We start from the raw sequence: 18,698 nt of genomic DNA, 5'->3' as shown, positions 1-18,698 counted from the left end.
TTGTATGTGACTGCCTCTAGATTCTGCCACCACAGCTTTGAACATCAGCTAAAGGAAAGTGTCAGAGTGGTGTGTGAGACTGCGTTTTCAGGCCTCCCAGCCCCTACTGATTCTGAGAGGGTTCCCCCCAGCAGCAGGTTGCATTGCCTGGCCAGGCTTTGTTTTATTAAACAATGATTTTTTTTAAGCCAATGTGATCTATAAATGTTGAACAACATGAAAAAAATCTAGTCACATTTTTTTCTTAGTTACTGACATTTGATTCTGGCATTGTACTATGTTCATGGTTGAACAGTGTATTGAAATATCTCTCATCATAGCATAAATATGTCTACCTCATTTAACAAAATCTTGAAAAGTAAAACTGTACAAAATTGTTATTTTGTTTAGCATCCTACATGCCAGGCATGCCAAGTGGAATCTCTCCCTATCCACCAGGACACCCTCCTAACCCAAGGTAAGTTACGCTTTAAATCCAGTCACTGAAGGGGATATGCTGTCTGGTGCTGCTTCTGAGAATCCCACACCCCGTTTGTATCTTCTTTTGATGGAGATTGAGTTCTTGGATTTATTTTTAAATTATTATGGTAGTGTATTATTCAGAAATTGAGGATTCAATCCTTGTCAATAGCAGAGGGAAAGTTTGAATAGGGCTAAGCCTGTTAGTGCTAATTGATCCCAATATACAATTGTTAGGTTTGGTTAGAAAAATTTGCTTACTGCAAAGTGATCCTTGCTGGATTATTGCTCCTCTTGTTGCACTATATGAAAGATCAGTTTTTACAGGATAGGTCCCCCTATTGCTTTTTAAAGGTATTGCCCAATATGAATTCATGCAATTGATTGCTCAAGTAAGAAATCATTTTTTGTTTAAACCTCTCTTCTAGGCAAATATGGAATACCCCTTGTTCTCTTCTTTCCCCTCAATCCACAAACAATATAAAATCAAAATGAGCCATGAATAACATTGTTCCAGATAAGAAATGTCTGTAATGTTTTTAATGACTTTTAAGTGTTGGAGGAAAAAGTAGTTTGCACATTAATTCAGTATTCTGAAAATGTGTTAAACAGTCAAATTCCAATTTTCAAGTAAGTCTGTTTAACATCACCTCTGCCACAATCTGTACTCTAAAAGTTCTGCTAACAGAGGTCTCTCTGGCTATCTTATGGTGCCTTTTTCTTGTTATGTTGCTACCCGGTATAAGTAAACTTGATACCAGAGGGATTTGGTTACTGAATTTTAAAAGAAAATTGAAGTGATTACTTCTGTTAACCTAAAGAATAAATATTAAGCTAGATAAATGTATGTGTTAAAATTGTTTTGACAATTAATTGTAAGAAATATGTCAGTGTTTCTATATGTCCCTAATTGAGAATGGTGCTGGTATTAATAAACTTAATGTAGAAAGTCAAGTTTGACTCAATAAATGCATTTCAGTATTGTGAGGGTATGACAGACAGGAGGCTTTCATAGTTGTTAAGTCCATTTTATTGTTTGAAATTTGTAATCTAATACTTACATATTTGATAAACAATTAACAGTCTAGCCTTACAATTTTTAGTGTCTCCTGCCTTTCTCATGATTGCATATGAAGGGCTGCGATTTCTGTATTCCAAACTGTCATCAGAATGGATCTTTTTTTGTTAATTATTCATTGTTATGCAAAACATTTTAAAATATTTAAATATTTTAATTAAATGCAGGGATTAGGAAATAGTTTATTGTATTGATATAAAATCTGCACTTTGGGTATGATCCAAAGCCCATTGAAGTAAATTTAGACTCACTTTGACTTGAGAGGGCTTTCATTCACTCCCTTTTTGAGCATGGGGTGGCACTGTATGTAAACCTTTTGATAAGTACGCCATGCAGTCATTTATCTTGCATCTGTTTGGGTGGGAAATACTTGTTTATTTTTATTATTGCTCTGCTCATATTTCACTTCTGTCTTGGAGCAAGTGATGGGCTCCTATAGTATAGAATAGCTGTATGAAAAATTGTGCTGCAGAGAGTACAGTGTAGAGTCTTGTTAGGAGGAGCAGCACAAGTGTCACTGCTTCTGGCAGACTGGACTTTATTTTTCTGACTGATATAATGCTCTTCTCCAATGAGCGCTTAATCAGGGGTTGCCAGCCTGAGAAGGAGCCAGAATTTACCAATGTACATTGCCAAAGAGCCACAGTAATACGTCAGCAGTCCACCATCATCAACTCCTCCTTACCCCCAGCTCCCAGTGCCTCCCGGCCACCAGCAGCCCGCTGATCAGCGGCTCCCCCTCCTCCCTCCTCGCACCTCCCAATCAGCTGTTTTGTGGCATGCAGGAGACTCTGGGGGTGAGGGGGAGGAGCGAGGGCACAGCAGGCTGAGGGGAGGGAGTGGGAAGGGGTGGAGTGAGGGCAGGGCCTGTGGCAGAGCCAGGGGTTCAGCAGCGATCACCCCCTGGCACATTGGAAAGTTGGCGCTGGTAGCTCCAGCCCCGGAGTCGGTGCCTGTACAAGGAGACACATATTAACTTCTGAAGAGCCGCATGTGGCTCCGAAGCCACAGTTTGGCCACCCCTGGCTTAATGCATGTTAAAAAGACCTAAAAGATAATTCAGTCTCAGAAAATAAATGTGCTAAATTCCTCTTGTAATACATCATTATGAATATCTTTTGTGTCTCTTTTTATTAAATGTTCATTTATTACTCAGTTTTAAAAGTCCCTCTTGGTCAACAGCCATAAATTATCATATTTTGGGGAAATAATCTCTAATATTATTTTTTAAATTATAATTAATATACTATTTACTACAAGTAAGTGATAGGTACAGATCAGTATAGTAACTGTAAGCCCTAATCCTGGCAGTTAGTGCATAAGATTTACACTTCCCATGATGATAGTTAGTTTTAATTTTGAGGGTAAATGAAAACAGATTAAATGTCATCTGCCCAAACTGTCAATTGCCTTGATGAATGAATTTGTTAATATCTGTGTATTTATTCTCTCCCTCTCCTTCCACAAAAATTCTTAATGGTACTGTGACAGAAGACTTTTTTTACCTTACTTATAATAATAATTTTATTATATGATAAATAAACTTTTAACACTAGCTTTTTACACAACAAAAACACTAACTTTTTATTTTGTGTTTAACAGCTGTACGATGGTCAGTTACTGTCATTGTGTCAATCAAAACTCTAATGCAATTTAGTATGTAAATACTTTTTCTTTAAATATTTATGGTTCCAAGAGTGGTTCGTCAAGATGATAAAATAAATTAATCCAATTGAAGGGAACTCGAAACATTCAGGACATTTGACCAGCAAATAACTTGTCAGAGATACAAATATAATGATATAATTTAAAATTATACAAGAAATTGTGAAAGACATCTTTAAGCTAAATTAGTAACGTATCCTGTGAAGAAGAAGAAGAAAGTAAAGTTTCTACTGGCCTGTAGGTTGAAGCAGTTTGTTACCTTTACTTGTAAAAGTGGCTTATTGTATTTGAAAAGGAAACTTGCTCTTTCTTTTAGTATGATAACTTAGTAAAAAGTTTTGGAATCAAAAGTTTAGCACTGGAAAACTTAATGTAAAGTTGATGTACGTGGATGTTCTGCAAATTCTTGCATAATGTTAATATAACTTTCTTTATCAAGTGGCTACCCGGGCTATCCTTATCCACCTGGTGGTCCATTTCCAGCAACAACAAGTGGTCAGCACTACCCTTCTCAGCCGCCTGTGACTACTGTTGGTGAGTAACTTTTGAAAGTATCTCTCTTTCTGAGTTCTAGAGAAAGCGAAGGTTCCAGCCGTAAGTAGAGAGGGGGGAAAAAATCACATTTATGAAGCAGATGTAAATTGCATCGTACTCGTGTGGTAGTTAAAACCTGAACTTTTAAGCAGCGATACCATTTAACATGTATTTTGTATTTTGTTTCTTCCAGTCAGGAACTTGGTAAATTGTTTTCCTTCTATCCATGGTCTCTGATTTGTGAACTTTCTGAAGAACAATGCATATAGCCACCCTACATTTTTCTTTCCCCATTTGATAAAATGTGACACTTTTATTGCATGTGCACTGATCTGTGTATTTGTTGTTTGTTTTAAAAAATTGTTGTTGTCCTTATTTTAGTTATCTGTTGGATTCATTTAATTTGATCCAAGAGAACCATCTAGTAAATGGAGATACAGAGCTATAACTCTAATTTGATAGCAGTCCCTTCCGAACATTGTGTGTGAAGTAGCAATCACTTGTAATATGTTTACAGCCTTTGTCTCCTGCAAAATAAGTACCATAAGTAAAAACAAGAAACGACAAACAAGTTTTAAGTATGTTCTCTTCCTTACTGCATTTCTAAATATCTTTTAGTATATCCCTAGTATATTAATTATGTATTGGGCAAACAAAATTATATCTTGAAACTGGTTTGAATGAGGTACCTGAGGAAAATGTAAATCTAATCTGACAACTCAGGGTAAGCAATTGACTTTATTTTCTTGCAACACAAGATGTGTATTTGTTTGCACTGTAAAATCTTTTGTGCTCTTCACTTTGTTTTGGGAACTATATGAGTCATGGTGAAGGATTGGGACTGTGGTGTTTTTGAGGCCTACTTTTTGAGAATCAGCAGTGTCATTCTAGGGGGGGGGCATATTTCATTTAAATGGTGGGCTCAAACTGCATCTCTTTCCAAAGGCACCATATGCCAATCTACATCCTTGTTGCAGTACTGCTGGCCTCTGAAGTAGATCTAGCAATTACCGCTTTAAATGGCAGACTGCATTGGCAGCACCAAAAGTGCTCACTTTGGTTACCAGGAGACTCAGAAACTATGGGATGATGTGGCAACTGAAGGTAATGCAGTCCATCAGCCAAATGAATGAAGAGAGAGATGGGGGTGGGGTGGATATGTACAAGTCGGCATGGGATTTAATGCACAGGCTACTTGATCGTCTTTTCTTGCACTGAACTTTTTGAGCAGCAGTACCCAGGAGGCTGGCTCTTATGCTTATATGTTTGTACTTCCTCAAGTATCTGGAGTACAATTCTTTGAAAAGCTGAGTGACTTCCAGTATTTGATATCAGTCTCATAGGTTAGCAAGGGGGGATGAGCTCCATGAAAAAGAGAGCTGTCTGATAGGAGTGGTCTCCTTACATCTGTTGTTTTGGGCGCTCTGTTAGTTGTGGGGAAAGTTTGCAAGAGTATTCCCAAAATAACAATGAAGCTAGTATTTATTTTGGGTTGGAGGGTGTTCTGGGGTTTAGTAAGTCTGCGAAGTTCTCAAGCTCTGGCAAGACCTAGTGCAGTGGTTCTCAAACATTTTTTTTTTCGTGGACCACTTGAAAATTGCTGAGGTCTCGGCTGACCACTTAATGATCTTTCCAAATGTTGTTTGTACCATTAACTAACTATTGTAAAGCGCTTTGGATAAAAACACTATATTAAAAAAAAAGTAATAATAATTTTTGTTCTACAAATAAAAGCACACAACTCATATTTTCATGTCAGTAGTTTTACCTTTCTAATGCGATGGATGTGCCCTTTCTCCCCCGCCGCAGCAGCCCCCGAGCTGGGGCTGGGAAGGAGGGGGGGTCTCTCTCCTGCCACAGCCCTGGAACTGGGGAAAGTTGCCTCTTTCTCTGGCCGCTGCAGTTCTGCACATCCCAAATTCCTCCCACCCCCTCTTCTCACCCCACTGCCCCCTCCCACCTACCCCTTAGTCCCCCAAGGCCACCACCTCACCTTACATATGCGTCTTCTCCAGGGTCCAGGCACCTAATTAGTGGAGCCATGCCTTGCGGCTCCACTAATTAGGTGGGTGACCCTTCAGTCTCTCGTGTGTGGCTGCCCAGGCGTGCATCTTAGAGGGAACTATCCGTGGACCATCTGAATGGAGCTCGCGGACCACTGGTGGTCCACTGACCACAGTTTGAGAACCTCTGACCTAGTGTATTTCAGGACCTTCATCCCTATAGGAGACAAAGAATATATATTTGCCATTGTGGGACCATTCCAAAGAGACATGAACATGGATTACCTTCTATAGATTTTTATATCCAGTACAGGCACTAATTACCAGCAAAGACGTCTGAAGGAAGGTAAATTTTTCTTCATGCATGTGGAGGGAACGTGTTTGTCTAAACAGATACTGGAAGAAGACTTGGTCTCCCAGATTATGGTTGAGTATGACACATTTAGGATTTATGCATCTGCCTCACTTGTGGTCTTGACTTTTCCAAAATATGGAGTATGGCAGAGTGAGCCATGTTTAAGGGAGCTGAGGGGCTGTTAGGCCACATAGTTTATAAAGGTGGAGTCCAGACCAAAGCATTAATATTTGTTTGTGTTCTCTTAATAGCAGATGCCAGAAGAAAGCAGAAGCAGGTATGGATTTGTGGTCATTCGTATGTTTTCTGGGCAGAAAAACGGGCACTCGTAAGAAGCTTTGGCCCACAACTGGGCATTCGAGTGGAGGATGCTAAATTGCACTGGATAGGAAAGAGCGGCATGATGTGGGATCAGTTAATACCCACTCTGTTTCATGCACGAAGGCGTCTGCCAGATCCTGATGTGCTGGTGATACACCTGGGAGGAAATGATCTGGGGACAACAAAATTTGTGGATCTTATCATCCGAATTAAGAAAGATTTAGGATTTATCAAGCACACATTCAAGAATGTCATTCTGATCTGGTCAAACATTGTGCCCCGAAAGGCATGGAACCAAGAAGAGACCTATAGATTCATGGATAAGAACAGAAAAAAAGTCAATAGGGAAATTGGCAACTTTATGAAGTTTATCGGAGGGTGTGTGATCAGACACGATTCCCTTGTACCGGAGTCTCCGGGTTTATTCCATCTAGATGGTGTCCTCTTATCTCAAAGTGGTACTGATGTCTTCAACCTGGATTTACTGAGTGTTTTGGAGACTTTGATATGACTTTGGAGGAAGTTTGACATTATTGGCCATGTTTTTGACAAGTAGGAACCTCACCAGGGGTAGGGAATACACCATAGGAGGATTCCCAATGATATGGGGATACTTTGGTAGTGTTTGGAGTTGCCATCTCTCATGTGGGGGAAGCAGTACTGGTTGCTGAATACATTTCAGAGGTTGATAATAGTGTTTCTGGCACATATTTGTTACCCCACTATTAAAATGAAATGTTATTTCCCAGATGCCAAGCTTTGTTGTTCTGCAAGGTCTATTTAATATTTTATTTTGAGCTTAATTTGATTAATTTATGTAACTTATTTAAAGGGACACTGCCAAATAGTTTTACCCCTTTTTTAAATACACTATCTTCTCTGTGTAAAATCATTCAATAGTAGGTAGCTTTGTTATAGGACCTAATGTATAATAAGTGAACTTTTTGAAGCATTTCATTATCAGAGATACAGTAATATGAACTATATGGACATATTCACGATGATATTTTCTGACACAGTATGCAACTTTAAAGGTATGTAAAATCGGAAGGTAGGTTGTCTGCAGAGTAGGACGCTGTGAGTTGAGACTTCTGGATTCTATTCCCAGCTCTGCTACTGATTTATTATGGAAATAAGTCAGTTAACTTCGCCATACCTCTGTTTACCTGTCTGTACATAATTACCTCAGAAGGGTATTTGACAGTTCTGATGACAGTTAATATAGAAGTTCAGTCTTGTTACTGTGAAGGTATAGACTCTTGACATAATGTCCTTTTTAAATAACAAACTATTTTTATAGACTTGAATTTGTTATAATATTTTTGTTTTTTTAAAAGGTGATTGAAAACACATTCTTTCCTTACCAATTTTGTCCTTTTCCATCTTTCCAACAGTTTTCCTCTTTCTAACAAAGCATAAAATTAACAATTTTGTGCTTTCCCCAATATCTTTGATGTTTTCAGCGTAGCCCTGGCAAAAGTGTCTGATGCTCCAGAACCAGTAAGAGGCATTCTTGCTTTTATTTTGCTCCTTCAGAATTGAGGCCTTTTAAAACTTTCTCATATTGTGGATTTTCTTCTTCTTTGAAACTGCTTTACTGATTCACTTGAAACTCAGGTTTTTCTAATGTTAAATTGCTATAAACTGCTTGACAGTGTCTCTTTAACTTAGTGACCATGTAGAAAACTGCAGCATTTTCCTTACAGTAATTGTTGCAGTATATTTATATTTTTGTTGTAGGGGAAAAAGCTTTGGGCCTGGTTTACAATTTATTTTTTGCATATAGCCAACCAGCACTATAATTTAATTTTGTTTGTTGGGAGTGCTGAGCTACAAAAAATCAAAATATTGTGAAACGTGTTAGCAAATATATTATTCCATGTAGTTAAGGTTTAAAAAATTAAATTTTGTAGAAAAGAATTTTAATATTTCAAAAATCTCCATCTTCTCTCCTGTCTCAGTTCCCATTGTCAAGATATGTGTTACATAACGTTCATTAATTTGAATTTAAAGTAATTTTGGTCAATGGACTCAAGGAACCAGTTTTATTTTCTTAAATGAAGACTCATGTCAGTATTTTGATAGCTCCTTGATGCAGCAATTTTCATTTGGAAATCCCTTTTTGACAGGACTTGAAAAAGGAACTGCTTTAACCTTACCAGGTGCCCCTTCTCCCCATTTTGTCTTTAATCAAGTCTTCATCCAGAAAGATACTGGTTATGCAGGGAATTGCCTGCAAAAGGACACTTGTCAGAGGCAGGGGAGAGGTGAGTATTAGGAGTAGAGGAGTGTTCATTCTCCACTATTCTGGCCTTACGTTACTCAAATTCCCAGCCTCGCCAACTTTTTGGAGGAGGAATAAGGAAGCCGCAGTTTAATAGAAAACACCACAGTCTGTATACAGGACTCTAAGGCAAAAGTAATAGAATATAGGACCGTGTGCAGCCTAAAAGTTAGTTTGGTGAAGCTTGCAGTAGGGACATTGGAAAAGACTTATTTGAGTATTCATCTCTGTTCTTGAATACCTCTGAAGGTTTCCCTCATGTACAGAGCAAATTTGTAGCCTTTAAAGGAACTGGGGTTGACTCCCTCACGCACTGGGAAAGGTTCTGCTCAATACGTACATATCAAGAACTTAGAACCACTTCCAGCACGTATGGCATAGGTACATTTTGTACCCTACACTTGGATTAGAATGTTCCCCAGTGGAAATACCTACACTCTGGCGAGGTCTACGGTCATATTTATACCTTTTTTGATGTTGGACGATGTTGATGATTAATGCATTTAATTTGTATAACTTGGTGATTGTGTTTTACAAATAAAGTTGTAGCCTTTAATTTCTAGTCATCTTGTAGTGTTTTAATGAACACATGACATGGAAGGATGTGAGTTTACAAATTCCTTTTTGAGATAAAGTGTCTTTGTGACTATTAACTCCAGCCTGTTGAAATGTTAGTCGGTACTAAAACATACTAAAAATACTTTCATAACCGTTTCTAACTTAGTCTGTATAGTTCAAAAAGTTTAAAAGCACATGAAAGTTAAATACCTCACTTAAGACTTTTTTTTAAAAAAGGCAGTAGCTCATAATATAAATAGTTCAGCCTGATCAACACATTTGTGACTGAATATGACTTCGTTGCTATAGTTTTTGTTAAGGCAGTCAGTCGGTATTTGGTAGTCGCTGCGGTTGAGAATCTGTTGGTTTATATATTTCAACTTTTGGTCAAAATGTAGTAATTAAGGTGCATAGCATTAACTGTAAATTTTGTTGTTTGCTGTTAAGCGATAGCAGTGGTGAATGTATGTTGTCAGGATTTCTTCTCTTTCGTATTCTCTCCATTTGGTGGTATTCATGGAGTTACTGAGATTGGTTTGCAGAAACCATTGTCTTGTCGGGTGTTTTTGCTCAGGTTTGCCTGAGCGTGATGCACACTGCATGTAAACATATCTTCTGCAGGATCAGTTTTAGTTTGTAGAATTCTGTTAGAGTTCCTGTTCTGGTCTGTAGGTAAGTAACTCTTTTATCTAATCAAGGAAGACAATATCTCAAATGATGGTGCTAATATATTGATTGTTGGGATTAGTTTCTTTAGCATATTTTCTTATTTTTGTTGGTTTTATCAAAAATAGGTAGTCTGAGTTTTCTGTTCATATTAATGAAGATATATAGTTGTCTCAATAAGTGTCTGTTTTCTGATATATTCTTTTTGTAAATGTGTACCCTTGAAGCTGATCTGGGGATAGAAGATAGTCATTGGAAATTTGCTGACATTTACATGCTGAAACATGTATTTGCAATTTTGCATTTGATTTGCATTAGCCTTTGTTGCTTGGGAGATGTTCGTATCCAAGGGTGATCAAATAGTTTCTTCATAACGACAGGTTTCAGAGTAGCAGCCGTGTTAATCTGTATCCGCAAAAAGAACAGGAGTACTTCTGGCACCTTAGAGACTAACAAATTTATCTGAGCATAAGCTTTCTTGTTAGTCTCTAAGGTACCACAAGTACTCCTGTTCTTTCTTCATAACAGCATCCTTCTAGTTAGATTCTGGCATTTAGCCACAAACCCTAGTAGGGGACAGGACAGTGCATTGCTGCCCCATCCTAGGGAGAGCTCAGAATGGGATTGTGCCTCATGCATGCACAGTTTCTTCTTGGTGCAGAGAGGGAGGAGTGCAGAGGCTGCACTATCCCATAGGACGGTGTGACCATTTTTCCTCTCCCAGCCTGTGGCCCACAAGGCCCACCCCAATGGAACAATGTTTTTTCTACATGGGGATAAGCATAAATGGGAGGAAGGGGAAGTTCCCCATTGGAGTACATGGCAAAGAGGGGGTGTTGCATTGACTTGCACCTCTGGAGTGATGAGCACCCTCTGGGGTGCAGGGAAGCAACAATCCCTTAGCTTCCCCAAGCATGGAAACGGAGATTGCCCCGTCACTTATGCAAGACTTGCCATGGGAGGAAACGTTCTTTGAGCCCTCCCCTCCATCTTCTATCATATTTTTTGGCAGGGTTCAAAAGTTTATTTCACGTTGCTCTTCAAAGTAATCACACTTGATTTTTGATCTTCATTGCAGTGTACTAACTGCATTATAGTTATGGCTGAAAAAGCACTTCATTTTAAGGCTGGAGTTTTCAGACTCTCTATACAACATCTGTATTATAGTGGGGTGCCAGCTCCACTATAGTTTGAGTAGATCCACAGTTAATCTGCCTGTTTCATGCCAGTAGAGATGGGAATAGTGTTATGCTAGATTGATTATTGCAGGTTTGGTTATGCATGAACTGATAACTACTTACATTGGTTACTAGTAGCTGTACATGCACCACCATTTAATGAGGTGGTAGGATTTTTTGAGCAGTCAGGTCACTTACATGCATCCTGCCATAGACCAGCTTGACAACATAATTTATCTCACTGAGCTGCTTGATGATTTTAAAGGGTGCTCCCAGGCAGCTAGCTTGGAGTTTATTCTGCCACATTGGAATGAGTGCCATAACTTTGTTCCCTATTCCATGTGACCTGGCCTGTGCCATGTGGTCATACCAGACAGTCTCTCTTAGGCTTTAAATAGGTTCTCCTAAGAAAAATCCAGGAGTTCTGTGAGCCTTTCCCGAAAGGACAATATATATTCCACTGCTTCCCCCTCAGGAGAGGTCTTAAGCTCCCACTCATCCCTCACTTGGTTCTAGGGTGCCACACCCTCCTTCCAAAGAGCAGTGAAAAAGGGGAAAACTGGATTCTTAGTGAATTTCTCTATAGGCAAACAGCAGATACAGTAACTTGTCCCGATCATGTGATCTAGAAAAGTTTCCAGCATTATTTTAAGTGTCCTATTAAATCTTTCCACCAGTCCTTTGGTTTGAGGGTGATATGCAGAGGGCCACAAGTGTCTGACCCCATGTTTCTCCCATAAGCCCTGGTGAAGGGTTGATATGAAAATGAGTCCCTGAGGAACTTGCTGGGGAGGAAGCCCACCTAGCTGAAAATTGACAAAAGAGCATCACATCTGTGTCTGCCTCTATGGAGGACAGAGCTGCAGTCCTGCAGGATAGCAAGTAGCATAATCTACCACCCCTACTATGAATTTCTTTCCAGTCTGGGTCTCCTTACTACAGAGTCCCACAATATCCATGGTCAGCTTCAAAAAAGGTTCCTCTACTCTAGGTAGTGGCCTCTTGGCTGCTTTACTCTTTCTTGAGCTTTTTTCACCTTCTGATAAGAATCACGTGTTCTGAGTATTTTTTGACTGCCTCAAAAACTCCAGGCCAGTAAAAATTATCAACAGCCTGTGTTTTGTGTGCTGGATCTCCAGATGCCCTGAAAAAGGGATATCTTCGGAGAAGTTTAACATCTTAAGGTGATACTTCTGGGATACCACTGTCTACTGATACTCCAAGTCTGTCTCCCCTGCGGGAAACCATTCCCTGTAAAGGAGTTGCTTATTCCACAAGAATCTCTTCCTGCATTCCTCAGATAAGAGGGCTTTCAGCGCTGGGACTGGCCACTGCAGCCCTTACCTTCTCTAAGGAGGGTTTGGAACACAGCTGCCAGGGCAGGGAGTGTAGCCTGCTCCTCCCTACTAAACTCATCCTGTTTCCCCCTCTTGGCTTGGATATCAACCAAAGCAACACTTAACTCAGCTTATTCTCACAGGCCGGAGGGGACAGTTGTGCCAAATGGCAGGGGAACAGAGGTGGTCTCTCAAGTAAATAGTCCCAAGTCATTTTTAGGAGGGAACTGGTATTCCTCTCAACTGCGGATCTTAAGTTTTTACATAAAGAATTTTTTGTTTCTTGCTGCTACAGTGTTGTGGCTTGTAGAGATGAAAGACTATTAAAATGTCCTGTTAGGTCACATTTATAAGCATAACATACGGTATGTCATTAAGAATCAAGTGTACAGCATTTTATTTGTTATACCATGACATTTAAATAGGCTTTTTGATTAGTGAGCTTAATTTCTGTTTCTTCAAAGTTTTTTTTTTTCAGTCTTGTCCCATTCATTATCCTTCTGATTCTGTTACGGGTCTGAAGCTGCTGTAAGGTCACTTGTGAAACCAGACTCTGCATAGTAAAGGTTAAGTATCTGAGTGCTCCCAGGGATTAATGGCTATGTGCCATAAAATCTTCCCAAAGATGGGCTAATTATAGAAGTGACAGAAAATGCTAAGGGTTCATTCTCTGTAAGGAGCTACATTGAGATTGTTTCAAAATAAAACCTTACTTGTGCAAGGAGTTAGCAGAAATCCACCATTTCCTGTGTTTCATTAACATTTTTTGTCATCTGAATTTCCATTTTTAAGATTAAGATGTCTTCCCTGATATTTCCCTCCTGGTTTATTATTAAAATGTCTTGTACAAAAGTGTCCTAAATAAGGGATTTTCAGAAAACAGCTAGTATCGATCACTGACTTTGTTTTTACTTTATAAATGTATATTGTATATAAAAGGAGGAGTGACTAGAATCTTGTGAACTCTCACATTCATGATCTGAGTGTCTGGATGGTTACAATTCACTTCTCATAATTACAGTTGTCTGGTAGTGAGTATACTCTTCTGTTCCTTTAGGAAACTTTACAGGGCTAAGAATGTTTAAACCTCTCCTGGCTACCATAACCCACTGCTTTCTCTCTTCCCCTTCTGCCCATCCTTTACCTCACAAATAATTTAACATAAAAGTGATGGTAAAATCTTTGCAATATAATAAAACAATGTATATAACTCATTACTTCAGTAAATAATATTAATATTCAATTACTGTAAATTAAAGGATTTGGTTCCCCTCCCCTCCGTGGTTTATGTGGTGTTCCTATAGAAAGTGCTAGTCCTGTCTCCTCAGCATTGAAGCATCCTTGAGAAATTCCTTTTGGTTTATGTGCCATTTCACATGCTTTCATTGCCACATGTGATAAGTGTTTACAACTTTTAACAAAATATTGTAGATGTCTTTATGGACCAGTAAAGTGCCTGAGTGGCATGAGCTAGAAATGACACCTAAATTGATAATGTATATACATTTTTATGAACCAAACATAATATTTTAATAATCTATCAATCAGCTTCTACACTAGGAGTATTTAGTCTATTAATAGATGAATTGTACAAGAAGCTTGTATATATTTTATATATAAAATAAAACAGTAATACTTACTGGCTCTGAATAGGTGCCATTAGGTTTAGAACTTTGTGCTGCATATCCTGCATAGAACAATTAACATGCAACACATGCTAAATGAGTCCATTACTACTTGGTGAAAAATATAAAATATGTTATTGCTCTGTTACAATTTTTGTATCATGAAAAATTAATGATCAGAAATACTGGTGATACATGTTTAAGGTACGTTTTTCAGTAGTTTTAAACCACTTTCTGTGTGATTGTAAAACAGACATCACAATATGCCGTACGTCTTTCTAGTATTTATAGGGTAGATAAGGTGATTCATTGAAGGGAAGAGAGTTCTAAAAATGAAGTTTTTACTTCTTGAAAAGTTTTCTACACTCTCTTTTGTTGCTTGTTGTAACTAAAAATTACTTGGCTTAAAGACACTTGATTCATCTTTATTCCATTGATGTGGATGAGAGTATGTACCTTTTGGCTCATTTAGCAGAGTTTGGTGAGTTGACGATATAGGTATTACATGCGTTTTTTCACAGTTATCCTTGTTTCAGTTGGGTGGCTTCAGGCTTTGAAATAACTGGATGGGAGGAGCCATTCTGTGTTCGGAGCAGAAGAAAGGAAAGGATGAGGGAGAGCCATGGGCTTTGGTTTATAGCTTCGAAGCTCTACAGGAGCAAGGGTAGCAGTAGAATGGGGGACAGACACCAGAGGCCTAATGTATAGTTTCTAAGCCCAACATAGACTAATGAAGAGCTCCTAAATTCCATGTAGACTTTCATCGAGCAACTCTCGGGAAACATTCTAAAACCAAACAATTTCCAATACTAATAATTTAGCTAAGCTTGATTTACTCCCCAGAAATTTACTGATCAGTAACATCAGAGTACTTGTAAAAAGAATGCTGTTTTAAAGCTGAAATTACTAGAAAAACCAGGAAGTTCAAAGTAAGTGTGCTAGAGTATGGAAGATGTAGTGTCATAAACCAAATGAATCTAGCTAACACAGGCACAAAGATGCAAATACCTGATTTAAAGCATAGCTAATATATACACTGTTAAGGCTAGAATCTGTGGTAACAGCCTTCCAATTTCTGTTGGCTTAAATTTTAATAATTCATATCATTTTTAGAGTAGAACCTTGTTATTTTCAGATGTAGCAGCTCAGTCTTAACCTTTTCCAAAAGTTTAAATAATACATGCATCCCAGAAGAGGACTTTCTTTTACAGTTATTCCCTTATAAAACTCTTGTGCATCAAAAAGGTAGCGATACACTGAATTCTTGGTCAAGATATATTCATTGTGGTGCAGAGTAGGTGTTCTTGGCCCATTACTTGTGGCATTGTCTTTACCTACAACATTCCGGATATTAATCTATAACTTTAAGACACAGAAGCTGTAGAGATCAATGCTGGTCTAAACCCAGGTCTCTTCTTCTTTGGAGTTAACATAGACAGCTTTATAGCACTGCAAACCCCAATGTGAAAAATATATTGGATTCCTGATGTAAATAATATCTGGATATACCCATCTTAGAGTATTTTCTGATGCCCTTGATTTCAGAGTTCAAAATCTCAGATTAGGTTTGATCTTGCATCTGGGCAATCTTTCCTGTTCTTGTGTTATCTGGAGTACATGGTTGACAGCAGAAGTATTTGCTTGAAGTATCAGCCCATTGACTATTAGCTTGTGATTGTGTGGTTTATTTTCTGCTTTTAAACTTTCTTCCGGTACTGTCACATGTTATTGCAGAGAAGATAGCCAAAACAGTTTCAAGTAAAACCATGCTATAAAAACCCAACTATTTTAAAAATAAATAAGTCTGAACACATAATATGTTCAGAAACAGATCCATTCTGTTGTGCAACAAAGATGTGCGCTATCTTGAGGATTTTATTAAGTCCGAGATGCTGACAAATGAAATAAAGGCTCAAGAGTTCTGATTTTAAAAGGTTCAGCACAAAGTACTAGTTCAAAGACTGATTATTTAGAGACAGGATTTGCTCATGAAGGAGATCAGATAATTTTATGGTACTCCTTTTGCACACAACCTGCATGCTGATTTGCATGAAGTATAATGGCATTCTTGATTGGAAGAATTGGCTGTTTTTGTATGGGAGGGTAAGGCTTCTGAGAAATAGTCAAGATTAGAAACTGGTATGAGAGAAAGCCCATTTAGTTGCTTGTAAAACTTTGTTTGGAATGTTTTGATTAATTTAACGTGTTAATCAAGAGGATGCACTTAGCCATTGTTACAGCTTGGGGATAGAGAAAGTTGGTTTTATGTCACCTTTATAACTCCTCTGAACCTGAGGTCAGTCAGGGACCAGGCTATTCCTTGTTATACATTAGAGCAGCCTTAAGACTGCTCTAATTTATGTCCAGCTGCTGGTGACCCTAATCAGTTATTCTGGCAGCTGGGGATCTCTGGGGCATAGATATATCCTGGCCACTCCCCCTTTTCCCTGACCCACACCTATTGCAGGGCTGGGGGTATGTGGCATTGGACACTCCACAGTGACTCCATGTCAGCGGGGGATGTTGGAAGAATCCTTCACCAATCAGTTTCGATGGCATTGTGGCTGTTTTGTGCTGCCAGTGTAGGTCCAGGATCCTGACTCCAGTTCTTCCTCAAACACCTGGAAATTTTATGGTGGGTCAGTTCCTTTCCTTTCAGTTCAGCCATTCTTTGTTCTCCCAATCGTCTCTCTGTTACATCTTGTGAATCAAAACATAAAAAGTATATTTAATTACATGACTACAATCATATGTTTTTTTAATTTTAAAAAATTACTATTTATGCAAAATAGATCAAATTTCAAAGAAACTACCACAGATATATCCACCCTATCCTTAGGCAAAACCCTGAAACTGGAGATGGGCTTTGCTGTGTGCCTTCAAGGTCCGCAATCTTAGGCTCTGTCAGAACAGTTGAGAATGAATTCCAGAGTTTAGGACCATCCACAGAGAACTTATGTTCTCTTCACTTCTGCCTTTAAAAATAAATGTCTGTAAGGAAATATTGAGTGGGGCAGTTACTGTACAACAAAGTATTCAGGATTGAAAGTGTTGCACACTTAATTAGGAAGAAATTTTCTGATGCATTTTTAGAATGGAAATTTTTGCAGTCTATTCACCTTTTACTTAATTATTTAAGAATTATTTTATAGTTGGCTAATCCAGTAACTTCTTTGATGTAACCTGATATGCACTAACCCCAAATTAAAATTACTAATATTTTTCTTATATTTTGATTTACGCTAGCTTTAATTGTTTTTTTTTTTTAATAGTTTGCGGGTTTAAAACAGTGTTTCCCCTCTGGACCACTGTGTTGGAAAAGTAGGCTTAATTTTAGGTCTTAGTTACTGGCTTACTTTGGCTAACGGGCAGGGATGCTGAGGAGCGAGAGGTATGTGCCTTGCACTGCTTCCCTGAGATGAATTTCAGCTGATTAGGAAATCCCTTGACTGAATCTGAAAGGATATACAATCATCAGTCAAGAGGTCCATAGTGAAAAAGTAAAGGAAGTGATCTTGAAGATATACCTTTCTTTCCGAACATATTCTCAGTTTTAGTCTTTAGAGGGATGTGACTCTTAAAGGAATTAGCCTAATTCGCAAAATTCTTTCTGCTTTGTGATTGCGTGCTTTTGAGAGAATTTGGTTTGGCTATACCCTGAAAGTATGATGTGGCTAATGTTATGACAACTTCTGTATTTCGACAACTTGACTTTATCCCTGTGTTCATGACTTCCTTCGGTATTCTCTCTTTTCTGAAGTTTCCCTTGCAGCGACAGGACTTCAAAACTGTACAAAGTTCAGCCATATAAAGGTTGCAGAGTCTGGTCACGCAGGTTACTACAGTGATTCCTGTTGCTGCAGTTGAGGTTTAGTGTCTCTCAAAGTAATTACGTGTAAACCAGAAGTATAAGAGAAATTGCAAAACTGTGTTTTATTCTTTGATAGATAACAGTCAAAGTGATTTATAATGGAGACTGGAATGATTATTTTTTCAGTGCAGGAATATCAACATGAAATTGGAGAGACTGAAGTTTCCTGCATTGTAGGCATGCAACACTTTGCCGCAACTAATTGAAAGGTTTTACATTTTTTTTTAATGTACATTAGTCTAGCAGAGGACATACAGCTATTCACTCTGAAAGTGTGAACTGCAGAAAAAAATCTATTAATCGTCCTAAAGGCTAATGCATTAATGTTACATTCAAAGAAAGTGACTAAGAAAATCTTGGCAGAGAGTTGATTTACATGATTGTTTAGTTTTTCTATCACACTTGCTAGTATTGAATCCCATGTGAAAATAGTATTTGCTTAGTAACTGTAACAAGTCACACATAGCTAATAACCACTTTACTGTGATAATCTCATTTTATATTGTTTAATAATAATAACAACATTGATTATTCATCCCAAGTTAATTACCATGATTATTACATAGCACTTACCAGTGTGCTACAAAGGAAAATATATTTTATGTAATATCATCTAACCTTTTTGGAAAGTATATGGCAATTGGTTTTGGATCTAATTGAGTGTAGTTACCCAGTAATCTGTAGGCGTCTATAAATGTTTCTTACATTATATGTATCAGGTGAAACCTATGAGTTAGAGTAACTGCAGTCAAGTGCAGCTAGCC

General features: G+C 38.2%; 1 protein-coding gene across 2 annotated transcripts in view; it reads left to right on the top strand.

Annotated features, from left to right (window-relative positions):
• The window catches only part of TSG101 (tumor susceptibility 101), a 53,200-nt gene that overhangs the window by 21,619 nt on the left and 12,883 nt on the right, over positions 1–18,698 (top strand). Inside the window, exons 6-8 of one of the 2 annotated variants that reach the window (XM_034770224.1) lie at positions 391–457; positions 3,642–3,736; positions 6,346–9,261. In XM_034770224.1, the coding sequence (XP_034626115.1) occupies positions 391–457; positions 3,642–3,736; positions 6,346–6,926 (743 nt within the window). In that variant the 3' untranslated portion in view covers positions 6,927–9,261. Of the gene's footprint in view, positions 1–390; positions 458–3,641; positions 3,737–6,345; positions 9,262–18,698 lie in introns of those variants that run through there. The other variant, XM_034770225.1, reaches the window with a different exon arrangement.

Source organism: Trachemys scripta, chromosome 4, assembly GCF_013100865.1.
Source record: "Trachemys scripta elegans isolate TJP31775 chromosome 4, CAS_Tse_1.0, whole genome shotgun sequence".
NCBI classification, from domain to species: Eukaryota; Metazoa; Chordata; order Testudines; family Emydidae; genus Trachemys; species Trachemys scripta.
The sequence above is the reverse complement of the archived record's forward strand: the minus strand, read 5'-3'. Positions and strand labels throughout refer to the sequence as shown.